We start from the raw sequence: 24,184 nt of genomic DNA on the forward strand, positions 1-24,184 counted from the left end.
AACATTGCAGATTTTTAAAGAGCAGCGGCAGCTTAGCAGTTAAAGTACTGTGCTAGGAATCAAAAGGTTGCCAGTTCAAGCCCCACCACCACCAAAATTCCACTGTTGGCTCTTAACCCTCAGTTGTTTAAACTGTATTTAATCATAATTGAAAGTTACTTTGGATAAAAGCTTCTGCTAAATGCCACACATGAGGGTTCCACTTTTTTAGAAGATCTGTATTTAGGCGTCGCCACAGCGGATCTGGCCCTCGTACCAGGCCCGGCACAGCTTTTTCGCCAGGCGCCCTTCCTGACGAAACCCTTCTACTTCTATCCGGGCTCGGGACCAGCACTGATAGAGCACTGACAAGTGCACCTCCCAATAGCCAGGCTGTTTCAGCCCACAGGCTCATTTTAAGGTGTCCGGATACTTTTGGACACATAGTGTATATTCCTGTATTTTATCTACAAGTTGCTTCAAGCTTCCTGTCCCTTTCAAAAGAGGTAAAATTAATAAAGGACTCAAATTCATAAATGTTTTAATTATTTATTCACAGAAAAAGAACCTGCAGAAACCATCGAAATGTGAAGTCATACGCGTCCCACCGGTGTCCGTAAACTTCTGACCTCGCCGTAGGTGCGCCGCGTCGGGAATCCGACTGCCAATCATCAGTTTGGAAAATCCTGTCCGAATGGGGTCTGTTTTGGGCTCCGTATGGCTAAACAATAAAGCCGTCTTGATTCATGACATTCCTATGGCCAAAAGTATGCGGACACTCTAAATAATGAATCCAGGCTTTCAATTATGTTCAGTAGAATAAATGGTGGCATCTGATTGGTTAAGGCCGTTTATCACCTGCACGGAGGTCTGACCACCTATCAAACCCGTGGAAAAGCTCACGGTCAGGCGTCCGGATACTTTTGGCCGTGCAGCGTATAATTATTTGCACTTTTTAACACTCCGAGGTCCCGTCTGCCACCGCGGCAGCGACAGACGAGCAGAAACGAGAAATAAATACGGGAAACGACGTCTGTCGGACACGCGAGTGGATTCTGTAACGACTCGAGCACTCGGAGAAAACAGCGTCCACTTTTTTATTCCATTTCAACTGTACACAATGTACAAAACCAGCGCTTGTGTCTTCAGATAAGAAAAGTACTCAAAAAAACACAGTTCCACGGTCCTCAGAGCCACGCCTTGTTAAAAATCCCCCCCCCCCCCCAATTTATTGTGTTAAAATAAGGTTCACACTGTACACAGCTGTGTCGGGAGTTCCCAGAGTTCCCAGGGTTCCCAGGGTTCTCGTGTTCCCGTGTTTCCAACGATTCCCGACTTCTTGTCATTGTCAGATGCACAAAAGTGGTGATAAAAACGCATCCGTCCTAAAATAGTCCCATTTTTTCCAGGCTCACTTTAAAATATGAGCTTTTATACGTGTGAAACAAGGTGTGTGTGTGTGTGTGTGTGTGTGTGTGTTTTATTTTATAAGTGTGTGTGTGTGTGTGTGTGTGTGTGTGTGTGTGTTCATCTATCAGTCCACCGGTAGAAACGGGTAGCGCCCCGATATCCACCAGGATCCACCCGGGCGATGAGGAGTCTCCCACTTCCAGTCGGATAGGCGTGTTCCGAATGCCAGTCGACGACGCGAGGACCTCTGGCGTCCGCTAAAAGTGCTCTTCAAGAGTCTCTGGATGAGCGTCGGCGCTAGCTATAACGCTAAGAGCAGGGCGAGAAGCGTCAGGGCCGGCGGGATCCAGGGTGAGCGGACACGCCCGGAGGAGTTGACGTCGCCTCGGGACGGCTCGGCGGACTCGTGGCTCGTGTCGTCTGAAACACAGACAGAAGAAAACGTGAGTAAGCAGCTGCAGAGGGAAACGCGGGCGGCTAGCAGAGCGGGCGGGGAGACGCCGGGGATCGTACCCACCTCTGGGCTCTATAGAGTTTTCCATCCTGTCGTTCACGTCGAACACGCGGTCGTGGACGCTGACCGTCTTCACACAGTTATCTGTGAGGAGGAGAGAACAGGGTGATGTTAGGACAGCCAGCATCAGGATATTTCATTTAGTCGTTCATACAGTCTGTTTTATTACTGCTTTATCCTGGTCAGGGTCACAGTGGGTCTGATTCACTGAGAGAAAAGCAGGAAACACCCCAGACACACACATTCACACTCACACTCGGGTAATGTTAGTATCTCCTATTAACCTCACTTGCACACCTTTGTACTGTTGGAGGAAACCGGAGCTCCCGCAGGAAACCCACACAGACACGGGGAGAACATGCAAACTCCACACAGAAAGGACCCTGGCTCACCCTTGAGTGACTGGTTTATTAATTGGATGTGTGTGTGTTAGCTGTATGTGTGTGTTAGTTGGATGTGTGCTGTATTTGGTTGTGTGTGTGTGTGTGTGTGTTGGATACGAGTGTTAGCTGAATGTGTGTGTGTTAGTTGGATGTGTGTGTGTGTGTATGTGTGTGTGTGTTAGCTGTATGTTTGTGTGCGTGTGCTGTATTTGGATGTGTGTGTGTGTGTGTGTGTGTTAGTTGGATGTGTGTGTGTGCTGTATTTGGATGTGTGTGTGTGTGTGTGTGTGTGTGTGTGTTAGTTGGATGTGTGTGTGTTAGCTGTATGTTTGTGTGCGTGTGCTGTATTTGGATGTGTGTGTGTGTGTGTGTGTGTGTTAGTTGGATGTGTGTGTGTGCTGTATTTGGATGTGTGTGTGTGTGTGTGTGTGTGTGTGTGTTAGTTGGATGTGTGTGCGTGCTGTATTTGGATGTATGTGTGTGTGGATATGAGTGTTAGCTGAATGTGTGTGTGTTAGTTGGATGTGTGTGTGTGTGTGTGTGTTAGCTGTGTGTTTGTGTGTTAGTTGGATGTGTGTGTGTGTGCTGTATTTGGATGTGTGTGTGTGTGTGTGCTGTATTTGGATGTGTGTGTGTGTTAGCTGTGTGTATGTATGTGTGTGTGTGTGTTGAATGTGAGTGTGTTTTAGTCAGATGTTTATGTGTGCTGTATTTGGATGTGTGTGTGTGTGTGTGTGTGTGTGTGTTGGATATGAGTGTTAGCTGAATGTGTGTGTGCTGTATTTGGATGTGTGTGTTAGTTGTGTGTGTGTTGGATATCAGTGTTAGCTGTATGTGTGTGTATGTGTGTGTGTTAGCTGTATGTTTGTGTGTTTTAGTTGGTAACTCATTAAATGCCGCCCTCGTCGGCGGAGTAAACGCAGAACGTTCCTGCAGGGGCTGATGGGAAACTTACTTGCTGGTCTGACGAAGACTTTGAGCCTGAGGCAGGTTCTCCTCCCGTTCTCCGCCAGCATGGAGGCTGTGGAAACAATTCACATGTTTACTATCACAACCAACACATCTGTAACACATGTTTCAGTCTGACGGAGGGCCTTTTTTTTACCCAGAAACAGAACTCTGCAAGCCCGTCTGGGCGTGTCTTTATATTTTTGAGGACGTCTGATGTTTAGACGTACGAACCGGCGCTCGGTTCCCGTTTTGTGTCCAATTCACATCCAGAAACATAAACCACATGTCGCTAAGCAGCTACAGGCTAACATCCAGCGCCCCGCCCGAACAGCTCTGTGCTCTTTTTATTTCTAACACTCTGATTTTATTCATAAACACCAAATAAAACCCTGAACCCCTAATACGATAATTTTTTATGCTACTTTCACAGAAAAATCATTAAAGACGCAGAAGGAACCAGAATGAAGTGAGAATCCAGCGAAGCTTCTGTTAGTCGGTGTTTATACGTACAAATCTGCTCAATTTCACGCTCTGTGTCCAAATAATGTTCAGCAATACAAACCACATGCTAGCTACGCTAAGCTAACAGCCTCGAGCTAACAACAGTCACTGCTAAATCTACAGAATGAAGGCGCGGTCACAACAGGAACACTTCACTTGGTGGTCCAGATGTTTTGATTTTGGATTGTATCCGTACCTGCCCTGTAATTCAGGTTTAAATTTTGGGGGGTGCTAAGCTTCTGTGGAGAGGTTCCACTGTGAGTCTGGAGAGGAACTGAGAACTGTAAGAGACGTTTCTGCGGGAGGGAACATAAACGGGGCCTGAAGGCACAGGTGACTGACAGTGTCTGTTCTTTTTAAACAGCACTTTAAGGGCAGTCTCTGCGCCTCATTAAGCATTATTTGCTTCAGCTGGTAAAAACAAGCTAAACTCTACTTGTAAACAATAAACAGCACAACAGTAGAAGATGTTTACACCTTCTTCCTCATCCGATTTTACCTCCCGACCAACCGTGAGTCATCACTACAGTATTTTATCATTTGTACACAGGTTAATAAATATTGTATTAAATCTTGGTTTTTAGAGATCAGTAGAGCAGAACTGTGATGTCACTGGTCACAGATACAGAATCACTGGGTCAAATGTTACATTCAAACTGTGTAAAATGTTGCCTGATTTTATTGATTCATTTTATTTACATGCTGAAATAATAATAACAATAGCAATAATAATAATAATAGTAATAATAAAAGTAATAATAATAATATTCATTGTATTAATAATTATAATAATAGTAAATATAATAATAAAAATAATAGTAAAATATAATAATAAAAATAATAGTAAAATATAATAATAATAATAATAAAAAAATATAATAATAATAATAATAGTAAAATATAATAATAACAATAATAATAATAATAGTTAAATATAATAATAATAGTAAATAATAATAATAATAATAATAATAATAATCATAAATAATAATAATAATAATAATAGTAAAGTATAATAATAATAATAATAATAATAATAAATAATAATAATAATAATAATAGTAAAGTATAATAATAATAATAATAATAATAATAATAATAACAAAAATATATTGAAACATTTATAGAGAACTCAAGTGGCAAAAGGTCTGGAACGCTAGCCTACCACCACTGAGATCCATGTTTGAAGCCAAAAGTATTCAGACACCAGACTGTGAACCTGTTGGACATCACAACGGTCGGTCTATTTTACCAGCATCAACGACTGACCGTCTCTCTATTGAAAAAGCTTTTCGTAAGTATGTCTGTGGGACTTTGTGCCTGATTTAGTCACATTTGTACGGCTGGGAGCTGATGTTGTGGGTTTGAGTTCATTCCAGAGCTGTTGGGGGACTGGTGGCTCGGTGGTTAAGGTTCTGGACTAGAATTCATAAGGATGCCAAACTCGGTTCCACGGCTAGCAAGTGTGCTAATACACGACGAAACCTCGCCAGTCGGTGCGAAAACAAAACGAACGACAGTAAACAAATCATCTGAGTTCAGAACTGCCCTCCAGAGGCCGCGGGTTCCTGCTCTCAGCAGTCGTTACCTGTCCACACCGCGCGGCTGATATACCGCCGGCTACGCCTCCTACATCTCATTTACATTCCCGCGCCGGCGCTCCGGCCTCGGAGGGAAACGCGATCAGCATTCGTTTCATCGTGCTGATACGGCCGGCAGCACTACACACTCGCACCGGCGCATTTCTCTGTCTGTCCTGTCTGTAACAGAACGCCTATTAGTGCTCACACAGGAGAGGGGGGGACGCGCCGCGCCCCTCGCCGCCCCTCCGTCTTTGTTCCGGAGGTAATGTGATCCCATCCTGTCAGGAGCCCATGCAAATGAGGGGCGACGAGCCAGCCGAGGGGGGTTTGGTGTTTCTCCCACAGAAGTAAAGGTGACTGAGTAATGAGGAATAAAAAACACTGGGAATAAAGACCGGCGTTCACGTCCCTGCGGCCCCTGTGGCCCCCGCGACGGATCCACCGACGGCAAAACAACACCGGCGTTCAAAAGAAGCTTCACTGATGAGCCTCAGAGGTCAAAAAATTCATCCAAAGACACAAATTCAGAGTTTTTATGCTTTTAAAAAGTTTGATAATGAGAAAAATAGAGACGATTCTGAAAATAATAAAAGATAAAAGTACGACACAGCCAAAAGTTTATGGACGCTTACTGGAAGTCCAGGGTGTTATTAAAACTACATTAAACTTTTATTAATTGTTGGTGAACAACAACAGCTCAGCTGCTTAAAAGTTTAACACTATTATTTATTAATTTTATTATTATTATTATTATTATTAATATTAATATTATTAATCATATTATTATTATTTCTATTAATATGATCATTAATATTATTATTATTATTATTAATTTTATTATTATCATTTTTATTAATAGTATTATTATTATTAATATTATTACTAATAATAATATTATTAATTTTATTATTATTAATAATATTATTAATATTGCTATTAATAATTTTATTATTATTATTTCTATTAATATTATCATTATCATTAATATTATTATTATTATTAATGATAATATTTTATTAATAATTTTGTTATTATTAATAATATTATTTTCATTAAATGTAAATGTAAATTATTAATTTTATTATTATTATTTCTATTAATATTATTATTATTAATAATTTTATTATTATTATTATTATATTTTATTTATTTATTAATTTATTAGGGTTTTAACAGCATGTTTAGCACACGTCTTCCTTATCATTATAAAAATAATAATAATAATAATAATAATAAATAATAGTATTAAACTTTTAGGCAGCTGAGCTGTTGTTGTTCTTCAACAGAAATGTACTTAAATTTACGTATAGTTGGCGGTGCCACACGTTCCACAGCAAACGTTTCTCTAGAGAAGCTGTACGACGGTCGAATGTTTGCTCGAAATCCACCTGTCATTAGCGAGTGTGACGTCACACTGTAATCTTGATTTTAGCGCATTATGGACGCCATGTATGATTAATGGAGGCTAATGACAGCAATGACGTTTGCGCCAACTGGTGCCATGCAGGGTTGCGGATAACGCCGGTGCTACGCCTCTGAACATGCGCGCGTGGGACGTCTCCGCCATCTCTGACCCGTTTGACTTCTATTGGACGAACACGATCTTTGCACCTGCTCCTGAAGCTTGATTGGCCGCTCCGTACATCATCGCCTGCTACTTAAACTCTGATTGGCTGCTAATAACGCGAGCAGCTGCTGATGACAGATCAGAAAAGCTGCACCTGCTGCGTAAAGATGCTCACTGATAAAATAAATGACCTCCGATCGCTCAATGTCAGGAGAATTACGCTCCCGGGATTAAGAGGTACGGCATGAGGAAACTCCAGAGCCCAGACCAACTCCAGTGGACGTATTCCCAGAATGCATTGCGTCACAGGCAGGACGGACCTCCGTGCTCCGTCCCCTGCTGCGTGGGGTGTCCAGCTGCTCCTAATCTACTGACCGCCCTCCTTTCATCCGCCCGCCGCGGCCGTCGTGTTTACTTTCATATCAAAGAAACGTTTTTCTGCTCAGTCTGAGGTGAAGAGAAGCGGTACGTGGGTGACGGACAGTCCTGGTCCGTTCATCCCTGAGGACTTGAGTTTTTTTTGGTCTGTGTTTAAACGGTTTCTGTCTGAAATACAGAGGGGCGACAGAACAACCCCAATATACCCCCTCCCCCCATCCGAACAAATAAAGAAATGACGTTTATGCTTCTGTACAGTATCAAGCACCTACCCCCCCCCCCCCCAAGCCCTAGTTTTAGCAGGATGAAACCCCAGACTACAAACACTCGTGCTTTTTAAAGCAGGATCATGAGATAAATAAACAAAAAATAAATAAATAAAAAAATAAAAATAAAATAAATGACATAAAAATAAATATAAAAATACATATAACTAATAAATAAAATATATAATAAACTAAATAAAATACATAGTAAACTACATATAATAGATAAACAAAATAAAAAATTAATTTAAAAAAACTAAATAAATATAAATAATAAACAAAATATTAATAAACAAAAAATATATAAATAAACAAAATAAAAACTAAATACAAATAAAAAACAAAATGAAAAATAAATAAACAAAATAAAAAACAAAACAAAATACATAATAAACTAAATAAACTAAATAATAAACTAAATATAATAGATAAACAAAATAAAAAAATAAATAATCAGAAAAAACAAAATAAATAAAAATAATAAACTAAATATAAATAAACAAAAAAATATATAAATAAACAAGATAAAAACAAAATAAAAATAAATAAACAAAATAAAATATTAATAAACAAAATAAAATATTATTAAACAAAATATTAATTAACAAAATAAAAAATAAACAAAATAAAATATTATTAAACAAAATATTAATTAACAAAATAAAAAATAAAAAGAAATAAAAAATAAACAAAATTACTGAAATGAGGTTTCCACCCACGTCACGTTGAGATAATCATCCCAGCGTCGTATGAAAGATCCGCCTGTCCGAAATAATAACGAAAGGACGTTTCTGCTTCTGTACAGTATCAAGCACCGCCGCCCCCACACAGCTCTACCGGGTCAGACATGACTTAGGACCGGACGAACCCGGAACCCGGTTTGCGTATCCGCGGCTCACGTGGCGGACAGTACAGCCGGCTTGGCGCTCCGGACGTGCCGGGGTCACCGCGCCGCTATTCCAGCTATGAGATCAGATGAGCTGTAACTGAGAGGGCTGATAACCGATAGGGCGACGGATTGATGCCCATCTGAGAGATAAGCGCCCCGCTGACCGCCGTTCCACCACATTCCTGCAGCATGAGGGCAACTCTCAGCACCGAACCAGGAAACAAGGAGTCGCTTCCAAACGCTTTATCAAAAAGTATCGGGACGCCCCGTGTAATCATTGAGTGTGTTTCAGCCTCAGCAACTGAAATGAACTGAGGTGAAATGAATCAATCATATCAAGGAAACTACATGCTTCTGACTGTGCAGCAACAGTTTAGGGAAGGACTTTTCCCGTTCCAAAATGAGCGAGTGCTATAAAGACATGAAGAAAAGCTCAGTTTAAAGAAACCTCAATAGGCAGCCATACAAATGTTTTCTGACTGAATGGGCACAAATTCCCACACACGTACTTCAAAGTCTTCAAATTTTAACACCAGTTGTTTTTAAAACATGACTTCCGACAAGCTCATGGTCAGGCTCATGGTCCAAATACTTCTGGAAAGTGTGTATGTAAAAGCATGTACGTAAGGGGCGTTGTGCTCCTGGGCACAGTCAGGCTGCAACAGGAATCAGGACCTTCCCCAAACTGTTGCAACAAAGTTGGAAACAGTCACCACAAACTTGGCGGACAGAGATACGCGGAAAAGAATTTCTCTGAAGGGTTCGATCTGAATCTGTACAGTCGAAAAGCTGCTGGTTTTATCAGGACGTAACCTCAGACTACAAACACTCGTGGTTTTTGGAGCAGAATCATGAGATGGAGATGCCACCCCCCTCCCCACCTCATATATCCCCTCGTACAGGGGCGGTCGGGGGACTAAAAAACCTGCTCTGAAATTGGATTTCTATCCTGTGAGATTAGGATCAGACTTCCACCATATTGGAAAAACATGGAGCTCTGAGCCAGACGGGACTCAGGAGCTGAAGCTCAGCCGCAGGAACACGGTCACATCTGACCCGGCGGGGCGAGTCCTCTGAACCCCGGGGCGAGTCCTCTGATCCCCCGTGATGGCTTCCTGAGCGGGACGGGGCGTGAGTGACAGCTCCGAGGCCGGGCGTGTCGCCCTCCGGCTCCCCCGGACCGACCTCTCGCTCCCGGTGATTAACCATCACCGCCTGGAACAAAGGAACCCTGTCCGACACGGGCGCGCAGACGGGACGCCGACCAATCTGCAGCTCCGGCGGCTCGGATGGGACTCAATAAAAAATTATGTTAAATAATATTAAATTAAATTTAAAAAGCAGTGGGATACGAATGTGCTCGGCGTGTACCAAAATATATATTTTCATATCAAAATACATTTTCACAACAAAATAAATAAATAAAAAAAATATAATAAACAAAATAAAAATACATTAATAAAAATAAATTAAAACAATATAAAAAATAAATACAGTAAACAAAAATTAAATAAACATAAAAACTAATAAACAAAATAAAAAATAATAAACAAAATCAAAATAAATTAATGAACAAAATAAAAAATAAATAAATAGAATAAAAGTTAAATAAACATAAAAATAAATAAACAAAATAAAAAATAAACAAAATCTAAATAAATTAATAAAAATAAATTAATAAACAATATAAAAAAATAAATAAAAATTTAATAAACATAAAAAACTAATAAACATAATAAAAAAATAAATACAATTAATAAACAAAATAAAATAAAATACAAATAAAAAAACAAAAAATAAATAAACAAAATAATAATAAATAATAAAGAAAATATTTGAACGATTAAATGTCGACACTTTCGCTGCAATGACGAGAGAGAGAACAGGAAGCACGACGCTTGCCGCTTGCTCCGCCCCACCGAACCGTTTTTATGACTCAACAGAGGCAGAATTAATGAAGCGTCATTACGGTACCAGCTACAGACGCTACAGACGCAGCCGAGGGGAGAAACCAAACAAAACAAGCAAATAATGAGTCAGCACACAGCGATATGGCTCAGATCACAACGTACAGCGGAGAACAACAATAATCACTGCTCAACCTCCACCGAACACCAACATAAAACACTAACACTAACACCAAGCACAAACACCAAACATCAACATTGAACACAACACCCAAAAACAAACATCAACGCTAAACACCAACACAGAAATCCAACACCAAGACCAACACTGAACACCAAACACTAGCAGCAAACACCAACACCCAACAACAGCGCCGAACACCCGCACCAAACGCAATACAACTAAGACAAACACTGAAAACCAACACCAAACACTAACACAGAGCACAAACACAGAACACCAGCACCCAACACAAAACACTAAACACCAACATCAAACACCCAACCGAACACCAAACACCAGCACCAAACACCAGCACTGAACACAAAACACCTAACACAAACACCCACTCCCACCACAAAACACCAGCACCAAACACCCAACACAAAACACTAACATCAAACACCCAACACAAAACACCAGCACCGAACATCAAACACAAACATCGAACACAAACACCCAACAATGAACACAGACACTGAACACTCACTTTCATTTTGTTTACACAGCCACAAGCGCTAATGTGGACCACCAACGAGCGCTAGCAGTTTCCATTTTCCCACTGAGGAAACGGACCCGAGTCATTCAGAGACGCTCGTTACTGCACCAGCCTGCCATGGTCTGAATACACTGTATGGTCAAAAGTATTTGGACACCCGACCGTGAGCTTGTCGGACGTCTCATTTCAAAACTATTAAAACAGAGTGACGTCTGTGTGATCTGTTCAGCTAGAACAACAACAAGATGTATGTCTGTCTGTGGGAATTTGTGCCTATTCAGTCATAAGATGACTGTGTTTGTGTGGCTGGGCGCTGATGTTGGTCAGGAAAGCCTGAGGTGATGTTCCGGTTCATTTATGCTCTAATTTATACACCCGAAACAGATTCTCACCCACCCGTGTACCAGCCTCCCTGACAGACGTGTTTTCTCATCACATGATCAGTCCTGGCTCCACGAGATCAGCCCTGGAACGTCAAACACGGTGATTAACGGTAAAAGCGCCAGCACGCCGAGACCTTTCATCTTCACACGGGTACCAGAGCACATTCTTATCTCCTGTACTGATCTGACGGCTAATCGCTGTTTACCCAGCATTCCATTCCTCCTCGTCTCTCTCAGACTCTCCTTTCATCCCGCAGCGCCAGTGATTCGGCTCTGGGGCGCGTACCCGCACAGACGGAGCTACCGCCGAGCCGAGCACCCCAGCAGTCGACCCGTCCCCGCGTCTCGGTTCGTCCAGTTGTAAAAACAAGGGTCAGCAGGCTTGTTTTTAAGAGGCCTCTGGTGACCACGCGAAAAGTCCGGACGGAAAATCTGCATCAGAGACGCCCTACAGGAAGGGCGAGAGGGGCGCAGGGGGCACGAGGGGCGACCGGTGTTTCCCCGAGCGCTCATGTTTTTCTTTCCATCTGTTTTGTCAGGACTCGTTTACAGAGATGAATCGTCTCCTCCCGTCCTACTGACGCTTCTCAGCAATGACATGTTTAAAAATCCCAACAACACCACTGCACCTGATACACTCATGCTACTGTCACCGTGGTGCTGAGCATGGTCCACCACCCAATCATCTGGTCAGCAACGGTCCTACAGGGGTCCCTTTCGACTCACAAAAGGGGTACAGGGAGAGGGACAGTGGGAGCCTAGTGGGTAGAACTTTGAGTTGTTGATCAAAAGGTTGAGAGTTTGAATCCCAACACTGCCATGCGGCCACTGTTGGGCCCTTGAGCAAGGACAACACCAAACACCAACACCTAACACAAACATCAAACACAAACACAGAACACTGAACACCAGAACGTAACACCGGCACTAAACACAAACACCCAACATGAACAGCAACACTGAACACCAAAATGTAACACTGGCACTAAACACCCAACAATGAACACAAACACCAACACTGAACACCAAACACAAACATGAACACCGAACACCATACACAAACACCCAACACTGAACACAAACACCAACACTGAACACTCAACACAAACACCGAACACCAAACAAACACTCAACATAAACACCGAACACCAAACACAAACATGAACACCAAACACAAACACCCAACACTGAACACCAAACAAACACTCAACATAAACACCGAACACCAAACACAAACATGAACACCAAACACAAACACCCAACACTGAACACCAAACACCCAACACCAAATACCAAACACAAACACCCAACACTGAACACCAAACACCAAACACAAACACCCAACTCGAACACCAAACACCAACACTGAACACCCAACACGAACACCAAACACCAACACTGAACAAGCCAGGCCATTAACCCTCTCTGCTCTACTACAGTGTCTGACCCTGCGCTCTGACCCTCAGCTTCTAAATGAGCTGGAATACGTGGAACAATAATTTCATTGTACTGTACACACGTATATGTATACATGACTAAGAAAGGAGTTTTATTCCATCAGTCAGTGCATGTATACCCACAGATTCATGTGTATGTTGGTGTAGTTTATAAAATAATGAATGAATATACAGAGCAGACTGGTGAACCTAATAAAGCGCTCGGTTGTTTGTCTTTCCTTTGATGTTTATAAAAGAATGCAGCAGAATCAGCCACAGATTCCATCCAAAATCTACCTAAACACCACGGTAACCAAACCCACCATTATAACCCGGGGTGGTCCCAGTCCTCACCAGGCACGCTTCCCAGTTATGCCATGCAGGTTTGATTTTTGTTTATTTTAATCGCAGCTTCTGCAAGTTGGTACCTGGAGTGCATTCCAATCATAGCACTGTTACCACCTGTAATGCCAGTGTAACCAACCAGTTTCAACCCAATACACCAGTGTAGCCAACCAGTTTCAACCCAGTATGCCAGTGTAACCAACCATTTTAACCCAATATGCCAGTGTAATTTCCCAGAACACACAATCAACCCAGTATGCCAATGTAACCAACCAGTTTCAACCCAGTATGCCAGTGTAACCAACCAGTTTCAACCCAGTATGCCAGTGTAGCCAACCAGTTTCAACCCAGGATAACAGTGTAATCAATCAGTTTCAACCCAGTATGCCAGTGTAACCAATCAGAACACACGTTCAACCCAGTATGCCAGTGTAACCAACCAGTTTCAACCTAATATGCCAGTGTAACCTCCCAGAACACACAATCAACCCAGTATGCCAGTGTAACCAACCAGTTTTAACCCAATATGCCAGTGTATCCAATCAGAACACACGTTCAACCCAGTATGCCAGTGTAACCGAGTTTCAAACCAGTATGCCAGTGTAACCAACCAGTTTTAACCCAATATGCCAGTGTATTCAATCAGAACACACGTTCAACCCAGTGTGCCAGTGCAACCGAGTTTCAAACCAGTATGCCAGTGTAACCAATCAGAACACACGTTTAACCCAATATACCAGTGTAACCAACCAGTTTTAACCCAGTATGCCAGTTTGACCAACCAGTTCCAACCCAGTATGCCAGTGTAACCAATCAGAACACACGTTTAACCCAGTATGCCAGTGTAACCAACCAGTTTCAACCTAATAGGCAAGTTTAACCAACCAGTTTAACCCAGCATGCCAGTGTAACCTCCCAGAACACACAATCAACCCAGTATGCCTGTGTAACCAATCACCCAGTATGCCAGTGTAACCAACCATTTAAACCCAATATGCCAGTGTAACCTCCTAGAACACACGTTCAACCCAGTATGCCAGTGTAGCTGATCCAGAATGTCTGAATCATTTTTGTGCAGATCATTCTGCCGTCACTTGTAACCACATCAGTGTACTTTGGTAGGTTCTCCTGTGTACTCACAGATGTAGTAGTATTCTCTGCCCGGCCGGAATTCGAACCCCAGCGAGAAGGGCGTGAAGAGCTGGAACTTCTCGGAGAACTTGAGGGGGCCGTTGGTGGCGTACGGCCGGTTGCACTCCCAGCGCTTGAAGCCGGTGGCGGCGTGGTCGCACGAGCTGTAACCGTCGTAGTTCACCATGTAGAGCATGTAGCGCTCGGCCCGCTCCTCCGGCACGCCGTCCTCGTAGTGCGGGCAGTACACGTCCAGGTAGTCGTTAATGCAGACGTCCAGGTGGTAATCGCCTCTGTAGAACCTGAGAGAGAAAAATAAATATAAGATTTAATACATTTATAATCTCACTGTGGTGAGACGAGATCTCAGCTGCTTCTGAAACATCATCACACATTAATGATCATAACTTATACTAAATGATCATAACTGATGATTAATGATAATAAATGATGATAAAAAATGATAAATGATGAAACCGCTGACGGAGGAACAGAATCCTCGTCTTTACCATCAGCGCTCTGAATGTGGGTTCTGCTCGCTCAGGTTTACATCATGTTTACCGTTAAATCCTCCCACTTCAGGAGGATCTGAGCGAGCTGAGAGGTCTCCAGGAAATGTGAGGAATGTGAAGGAAACATTTTAAAAACATCGACTCCCACAAATACTGCAGCAGGAACCGTATAAGGTTACGTTCCCACAGAGAGACACTGACCCGGGTCACCGTGAACACTTGCTGAAACGGTGGGGTTTTACAGATGTGGTAAATAAATAATAATTAAATAAAAATAAATAATAACAACAGCCCAATATAATAATAATAATAATAATAATAATAATAATAATAACAGCTCAATAATAATAATAATATTAATAATAATAATATCAATAATAATAATAATAATAACAACAACAGCCCAATAATTATAATAATAAAATAATAAAAATAGTAATAAACAATAATGAAATAAAAATAAATAATAACAGCCCAATAAATAATTATAATAATAATAACAGCTCAATAATCATTATAATAATAAAATAATAATAATAGTAATTAAAAATAATAAATAATAAAATAAATAACAATAGTATTAAAATAATAATAATATTAAAAACAGAAATAAAAAATAATAATAATAAAAATAAAAAGTAATAATATCAAAATAATAATAATAATAATAATAACAATAATAACAGCCCAATAATATTAAATAACAATAATGCTAATAATTATAATCATAAAATAATAATAACAACAGTAAGAATAAGAAAAATAATAAATAATAAAATAAATAATAATAGTATAATAATAACAATATTAATAATAATAATAATAACATTAATAATATTACCCCCTGCTAATACTGAGGGAAAATTATATGTATTTATTTCTGGGCATGAATTACATTTGAACATTTTTACATGTAAATTATATTTACAGTACTGTAGAATAAATTAGTAGTGTTTGACGTCCCATTTTAAAAACAAACGTTATTAAACTTAAGTGACCCTCCCTCTGTGTGATCTTTTCAGCTTAAACAACAGCTGCTCTTCTGATAAGGCTTTAACTTTGAAGTATGTCTGTGGGAATTTGTGCCCATTCAGTAAAAAAAATAATAGCAATTGTATGGCTGTGCACTGATGTTGATGTTTCCTGTAATGGTTGGTGCTGAACAGGCCTCTCGTCTGTCTCTGAAAGTCTAGATCTACGTTACATCTACACAGCCCCCCCGAGAAACATCCCACCTCCTGTTCCATTCCCGATAATCCCTGATCATCTTGAAATTAGAGCTCCTAAAGATCCACAGCCTGCTCCACCCGCCCATCAGCCGGAGGGTAGCGAGTGGTCATGTTCCTGGGTCACCAGGGGTCGAGATTTGTGTCAAAATCACACAGAACAAATAAGGAAGGATTATGGAGCTCTGTGAGAGGAAAATGATCCACCTGAGAATTAACCAATCACAATGCAGCCCTGCCATCCGTCCGCCTCTCTACTCGTACAGCCCGGCATTCATCCGACTCGTCTGCTGCCCAAATTTGGACTAAACCGAGTCTAAATCACGCAAGCATAAGAAACCAGGAACAAAACCCAGACTGCCACGTTTCAATGAGAAATACACTATAGGGTCAAAAGAATGTGGACACATGACCATGAGCAAGTCAGGCATTCCATTTTATAACCATGTGCATAAATATAGTGTCGACCCCTGCTTTGTGGATGTTACAGCTTCCTCTGCTCTATTCTGGGAAGGCTTTTCACATCATTTTGAAGTGTGTCTGTGGGAATCTGTACCCGCAATCGATTTCTATCATTGATTTATTACACTTGTTAGCCATCGCTGTGCCTGAATCACATGAAGACTCGATTTTACAAACAAATCATTCAGTCACAGAAAAAGTAAAAACCGGTGCAGAGGGCATGGAAATGTCAAGACGGCCATAAAAGACGTGAAGATTTGCACCAGACGTTTGCTAAACTGGTCCCACTGATTCCCAGAGCGAGTCCAGTCCATTAACCAACAGCACATTCATTCATTCGTTTATTCATTCATTCAGGACTGATGGGACAGCTGCTCAAAGCAGCACTCCGTCCAATCCCAATCCATCATGAGTTCATCAGCAGCATCCATCACAGCTACGTACACAAACCCTCAGTGTCTGTCACTGTCGCCCCGACCCGCTCCCCCCTCCCCGGTGCAGGGTGGGTGATGACCGGGGCAGGACGCCGACTCTGAAAGCTCTCCTGGTGTTTCTGTTCATTCAGAGCGGGTCATCAACAGGTCAGATTCCTCACATTCAATAACAGAGTCTGAACGATGGAGATCTGGAGGTATCGTCCTGTCAAAAGGTGCCAAAAGTATTCGGACACCCGATCGAGAGCTTGTGGGACGTGACGTGGGCCTTTATCCAAATCGACTTACATTACAGTGACAGTATACAGTCTGAGCAACTGAGGGTGAAGTGCCTTGCTCAAGGGCCCAACAGCAGCCTGGCAGTGGTGGGGCTTGAACCAACAACCTTCTGATTACTAGTCCAGTACGTTAAACACTAGGCTACAGCTTTGCCTTCTGCATGTTTTTAGCTGGAACAATGAAGTCTGTGGGAATTTGTGCCCATTCAGTTAAAAGTCGACAGCATGTGTGTGGCTGGCCACTGACTGGTTGACGTTCCAGTTCATTCCGAATCTGTTGAGTGTGGCTCAACAGGTCAGGGCTCTGTTTTTTAAGGATTTAAGGATTAAATAAAATAATATTTTATTTATTTATTTATTTTCTTTTTAATAGTACTTAATTAAAAATAAAAAAAATAATTTAATAAATGATAAAATTTATTTTACTAAATACAAGGATTACAAGGTTACAACATAACATTAAAACCACCTCCTTGTTTCTACACTCACTGTCTATTTGATCAGCTCCACTTACCATATAGAAGCACTTTGTAGTTCTACAATTACTGACTGTAGTCCATCTGTTTCTCTACATACTTTGTTACCCCCTTTCACCCTGTTCTTCAATGGTCAGGACCCCCACAGGACCACCACAGAGCAGGTATTATGTAGGTGGTGGATCATTCTCAGCACTGCGGTGACACTGACATGGTGGTGGTGTGTTAGTGTGTGTTGTGCTGGTATGAGTGGATCAGACACAGCAGCGCTGCTGGAGTTTTTAAATACCGTGTCCACTCACTGTCCACTCTATTAGACACTCCTACCTAGTTGGTCCGCCTTGTAGATGTAAAGTCAGAGACGATCGCTCATCTATTGCTGCTGTTTGAGTCGATCATCTTCTAGACCTTCATCAGTGGTCACAGGACGCTGCCCACGGGGTGGGTGCTGCTGGCTGGATATTTTTGGATAGTGGACTATTCTCAGTCCAACAAAGACTAACAAAGCATGCAGAGAAACAGATGGACTACAGTCAGTAATTGTAGAACTACAAAGTGCTTCTATATGGTAAGTGGAGCGACAGTGAGTGTAGAAACAAGGAGGTGGTTTTAATGTTATGGCTGATCACTGTAAGAAGCTTTGGATAAACATGTCTGCTAACTGCCACAAACGTGAATACAATCCCACCCGTCCTCTAGAGGGGGCTCTTACTGTAATTACAGAGGCCGCTCCTTCAGGCAGGGGGGTCAGATCGGTCTTTAACCCGGTGACCCCGTCAGACCCGCAGATGGAGAAGCTCCGGCTCATATTTCAGCTCGGAGAAAGAGAAAGAGCGAGAGATCAGACCCAGCCGGTCCATCATTCACCCAGCGGACACGACAGCATCGTCCAGTTCTTCACATATCACTCACTCCCGCTTCCAAACCAGCGTCTGTCCAGAAGCATTAACGTCACGCCCACACGATAATCTGCCGGGACGCCGCGCCAGGGCCCGCTTGGCAGAAGCCTCAAAAGCCAGATGAAGGTGGTGGTGAGGGAGGGGGGGGGTAGTGGATGATGAAAACGAATAAATAAGAGACAGCTCCCTTCAGCTCCCTTCTTCTGTTCGTTTCTGCCAGAACAAAGGGCGGTTTTCTCGGAATCCGGAGCACAAAGAGGAGAAATATTGCCGCGCACATCAGAAACACATTGACGCTGAAGAATGGAAAACAGGACCGCGCCGGAGACGCCGTGTTCGTTTTAATGCCAGATAATCTGAAAAATATATCACTCTACACCAGAGTTGTTCACAAGTCACAAAATACGAGTCCGAGTCAAGTCACTAGTCTTTAGGCTAGAGTCCAAGTCGTCACGAGTCTTTAGGATAGTCTGAGTCAAGTCAAGAATCTTTAGGATAGCGTCTGAGTCAAGTCACGAATCTTTAGGATAGAGTCTGAGTCAAGTCACGAGTCTTTAGGATAGAGTCTGAGTCAAGTCACGAATCTTTAGGATAGAGTCTGAGTCAAGTCACGAGTCGTTAGGATAGAGTCTGAGTCAAGTCACGAGTCAATAAAATCTACACAAAACATATATTGGAAATGTAGCGTAGAAATAAACAAATAATCTGTAAGTTTAGATAAAAAACTGTATTTAGTCAGGTTTCCAAATACTGACATCAGTGTCCAGCCATACAAATGCTTTTGTCAGAATGGGCACAAATTCCCACACACATACTTCAAAAATACATACTTTGTTCCAGCTGAAGAGATCACACAGAGGGTCGGACTATTTTGCCACCTTTCATTTTTAAAATGCGATGTCTGACAAGCTCATGGTCAGGTGTGGGTGAGTGGGCAGTGTGTGTGTGTGTGTGTGTGTGTGTGTGTGTGTGTGTGTGTGTGTGAGTGCTCTGCTGTGGTGTCACTCATCACCACCCATCCAAACCCACCCAGCAGGACCCCGTCACCCTCGGCCCTGTTAAACCACGAACCCGACGAGCAATAATACAAGCGGCCGTGCACACACACACACACACACACATACACACACACACACAAACATACACACACAAACACACACACAAACATACACACACAAACACACACATACACAAACACACAAACATACACACACAAACACACACACATACACACAAACACACACACATACACACAAACACACACACAAATATACACACACAATATACACACACACAAACATGACAACCTGGCAGTGGTGGGGCTCGAACCAGCGACCTTTTGATTATTAGTCCAGTATCTTAACCGCTAGATCACTAAGATTTTAGACAGACCCTTTAACAGATCTGACTCTTTTAAAAGACCTTCTAATACTTTCTGGAACACGACTGCAGGGATTCATACCAGAACTTTAGTGGGTGGGGTGATGATGCTGGAAGACAAGCCTGACCTACCACAGAGATCTGGGATCAGGGGTTCGATTCTCAGAGGTGCTATCGACCAGTCGGGCGTCTGCATGGACACAGTGTCAGAGAAAAAGTGGCCGAAACAGCCCAGCCATTGGGAGGCGCACTTGACCTGTAGGTGCGCTCTCAGTGCAGGTCCCAAGCCTGGATAGAAACAAGAGTGTTGCATTAGGAAGCGCATCCGGGGTAAAAAAACGGTCCTGACTTTAGTATGAGAACCACAACTAATCCTCGTTATTGGCAGCCCCCCCTACACCCCCCACCCCAAAATGTTCCTGCAACCAAGCAGTCAAGGAACCCTGACCTGACCTCATTACCCAGAGTGCTTCATTCTGAGAAGGAAACCTCATGAATCTCCCATAAGCAGATTGATGAGACAGAGGAGCGACTCTATCAGGACTGATGAACCCGGAGCCTCCCGTGAGGTCAGGACCGCAGAGCAGAGGTCGGTAAGTGCTTATTATTTGAATGGACCCCCGTTTGCTTCGAGAGCGGCCGAGCAGGGTGACGGTCCTGACCCCCGGGTCGTCCGTCTTTTCCCGAGTCCAAGGAGCGGGAAGTGTGATTAACGCCGTGAATGGATAAATCATTCGACCTGGCAAACAAGGACAAACGATCCTTTTAGCTAAACAAACAAGCTGCTGCGCCGCCCTGCAGCACAAATAACCCAGAGAATGAGTCCCGGGCTGAGTGAGTCTCATTCACTCACTTATTTATTCATTCGTTTGTTCTGTCACGGCTCCAGGGTTCGAATCTCAGCCCTGTGGAACCCTGGAGCTGCAGACCGGCCGATAGCTGCGCTCAGATTCGAACCCTGGATCCCCGAAGCTGAGCTTAGCACAATTTATAGCAAGACCAGTCCTCTAGCATTAAAGTTTTTGGTACGAATACCTGCAGTCGTGTTCCAAAAAGTACTGGAAAGGCTTTCAGACATAAGACTGCATGGACACAATTGACTAACGTTCGACGAAGCTATTGGTAGGTGCACTTGTCAGTGCAGGTCCCAAATCTCAGCACTGCAGTGACACTGACATGGTGGTGGTGTGTTAGTGTGTGTCGTGCTGGTATGAGTGGATCAGACACAGCAGCGCTGCTGGAGTTTTTAAATACCGTGTCCACTCACTGTCCACTCTATTAGACACTCCTACCAAGTCGGTCCACCTTGTAGATGTAAAGTCAGAGACGATCGCTCATCTATTGCTGCTGTTTGAGTCGGTCATCTTCTAGACCTTCATCAGTGGTCACAGGACGCTGCCCACGGGGCGCTGTTGGCTGGATATTTTTGGTTGGTGGACGATTCTCAGTCCAGCAGTGACAGTGAGGTGTTTAAAAACTCCAGCAGCGCTGCTGTGTCTGATCCACTCATAGCAGCACAACACACACTAACACACCACCACCATGTCAGTGTCACTGCAGTGCTGAGAATGATCCACCACCTAAATAATACCTGCTCTGTGGTGGTCCTGTGGGGGTCCTGACCATTGAAGAACAGCATGAAAGTGGGTAACAAAGTATGCAGAGAAACAGATGGACTACAGTCAGTAATTGTAGAACTACAAAGTGCTTCCATATGGTAAGTGGAGCTGTGTATAAATGTAGCTTATAAAATAGGTGTACCTAATAAAGGATTTCTTTCGGCTGTTTGAACCCGGGTTGAAGCCACACGGCATCAATTAACGTAAGGAAGCAGTTCGTGAACCACAAACCCCCCCGACGCCCCCGGCATCGGACCGGCAAGACACACTAATTGTTTACAGGGTTCTGGCGGATGAAAAACGGTCGCAGGGCGGCGCGTGGGAACGGAGCGGAGGTGTTTATTTATTCTCCAAATAAAATAAAATAAATAAATAAATAAAAAAAACCGGCTAGATCGATCCAAGTAGGAGTAGAAGGTCGGGGTGGTGGACGGGATGACGAAACGCCGTCTGATTTGGCAGGACCGGAGTTACGGGGTGGTCCGCAGGCTGGCAGGCACGACGTTTCATCTCCCGAAAAAAACCTGCCCGTCACGCAGCGTCTAAAGATAGAGCGGCCTCCGAGTGCCGAGCGTGCCCCGGCCTCCGACACCTGGCACCCTCAATCTCACGCTGCCCGGCCGGGCCTCCTGCAACAGGACCTGTCAGGACCTGATCCATCAGCTGCACACACACACACACACACACTCGCACACATGGTGGCTGTCCTCATATCCTGTGTGTGTGTGTGTGTGTGTGTGTGTGTGTGTTGGTATTTCCATGCACACTAAATAATTCTCAGCCCACCCACATTTGTTTCCCACCAGGTGTCAAATCATCGGTTTGGGGAAGGCTCTCTGCTGTCCAGCGTGACCGTAGATTCCATCTACTAACTGAGATTCATCAGTCTGTCCAGCTGACGTGTACTTTAGATCATCCTTAACAGTTGTGCTAAAAACGTACAACGTGTGCTCATTATTTTTCCCATGCTGAGCTGTTGTTATTCCTTGACGTCACCACGTCACAGTAAGGGTGCTTTCGGCCAGCCGGGAGTCCACACAGACACGACTGGCTGTGCCTGAGGGAGAGTGGGATGAATAACAGCTTTGCGATGGATTGGCGCCCTGTCCAGTGTATTCCTGCCCTTTTTTCAGTGTTCTATAGCGGAACTGGGTGCATGAGACCCTGACCAGTTAATAAATAAACTGGAATGCGAGATCTAAATTTGAATGGGCACAAATTCCCACAGACACACTGCACAGTCTTGTGGAAAGCTTTTACAGAAAAGATGCTTGTGGCAACTCTATATTAATAGTCATGTGACCACATGACCAGGTAGGTGTGCCAACAGGTGTAATAAATAAAAAACTGCTACAACACTGTCCACAGTCGAGCAAGCTTTACATCATCATAGTGCAGAGCAGGTACAGGAATTACATTAACTGAAGCAGCACATAAACACCAGGATTTACCATCTCCACCTGATAAGAGGCGCCAAAGCACGAAAATGGGTGGAGGTCAGAGCTCGGCATTGAGCATGGTGGTCTCAGGATTGTGCCAGGCCGACCCACAAAGCTTCTGTACGCTTAGCAATTTTTCTCATTTATTTTTCTCATGCTGAGCTGTTGTTGCTCCTTGAAGTCACCACGTCACAGTAACAGAGTCCACACAGACACGACTGGCTATGTCCAAGGGAGATGGATAAATGCTTGGCCTCATGTCCAGTGTTTTATGGTGGATCTGGACCTGTGAGACCCTGACCAGCTAATAAACAACTGGAATGCGAGACATCAGTTCCCAATGTCACAAACAATCTGAATTTGAATGGGCACAAATTCCCACAGACACACTGCAAAATCTACAGAGGAGTTTAGACTGCATATTAAGAGTCATGTGACCACATACACTATATGGACAAAAGTATTGGGACACCCCTTCTTACTGCTAACAGGTGCTACAACACGGGTGACTGTCCACAGTCGAGCAAGCTTTACATCATCAATGCAGAACAGGTACAGGAATGACATTAACTGAAGCAGCTCATAAACACCAGGATTTACCATCTCCACCTGATAGGAGGCGCCAAAGCACGAAAAAGCACCGGCGCATTCATCAGGAACCCTCCACAGGCGTCGCCCCACGTTCTTACCTCGGCCCGACCCGAACGCTAACACGCCGGCGCCAGACGAACGAGCGAGCTGGTACAGATGTGGATTTAATCTGATCCTAATCTGATCTGGCGTTAGGAAGGCATGCGTGTCGGGTTGGGGGGCATTCCGGGTCCGAACGTCGCGCCGCTACACGCTCTCGTATCCACGCGCTCACGCTGACCCACAAACTCCGAGTTTAAGAAAATATACGCACTTATTACGACTCTGATCGCACCATCGACATGCCGAGCTAATCTCCCTGCTGGCAGTTTCTCTTAGTTCTTTGAAGTTCTGATTACGGCATCAAATACCAGCGCATTCAATCAGGCATTTTTGTTTGGCGGGTACATTAGCATTACAAACGCGGCGCTGTTTATCAGACGTGATTAGCGTGTTAGACGTTAATCCCGGCGCTTTAATATAAGTC

General features: G+C 43.2%; 1 protein-coding gene across 1 annotated transcript in view; it reads right to left on the minus strand.

The window, feature by feature from the left end:
• Positions 1–515: 515 nt before the first annotated feature.
• The window catches only part of efna5a (ephrin-A5a), a 61,130-nt gene continuing 37,461 nt past the window's right edge, over positions 516–24,184 (minus strand). Inside the window, exons 2-5 of the mRNA XM_063011275.1 lie at positions 14,352–14,644; positions 3,242–3,307; positions 1,907–1,987; positions 516–1,809 (exon numbers count right to left, since the gene is read on the minus strand). Of these exons, the coding sequence (XP_062867345.1) occupies positions 1,691–1,809; positions 1,907–1,987; positions 3,242–3,307; positions 14,352–14,644 (559 nt within the window). The 3' untranslated portion in view covers positions 516–1,690. The remainder of the gene's footprint in view (positions 1,810–1,906; positions 1,988–3,241; positions 3,308–14,351; positions 14,645–24,184) is intronic.

The sequence above is a fragment of the Trichomycterus rosablanca genome, chromosome 16, assembly GCF_030014385.1.
Source record: "Trichomycterus rosablanca isolate fTriRos1 chromosome 16, fTriRos1.hap1, whole genome shotgun sequence".
NCBI classification, from domain to species: Eukaryota; Metazoa; Chordata; class Actinopteri; order Siluriformes; family Trichomycteridae; genus Trichomycterus; species Trichomycterus rosablanca.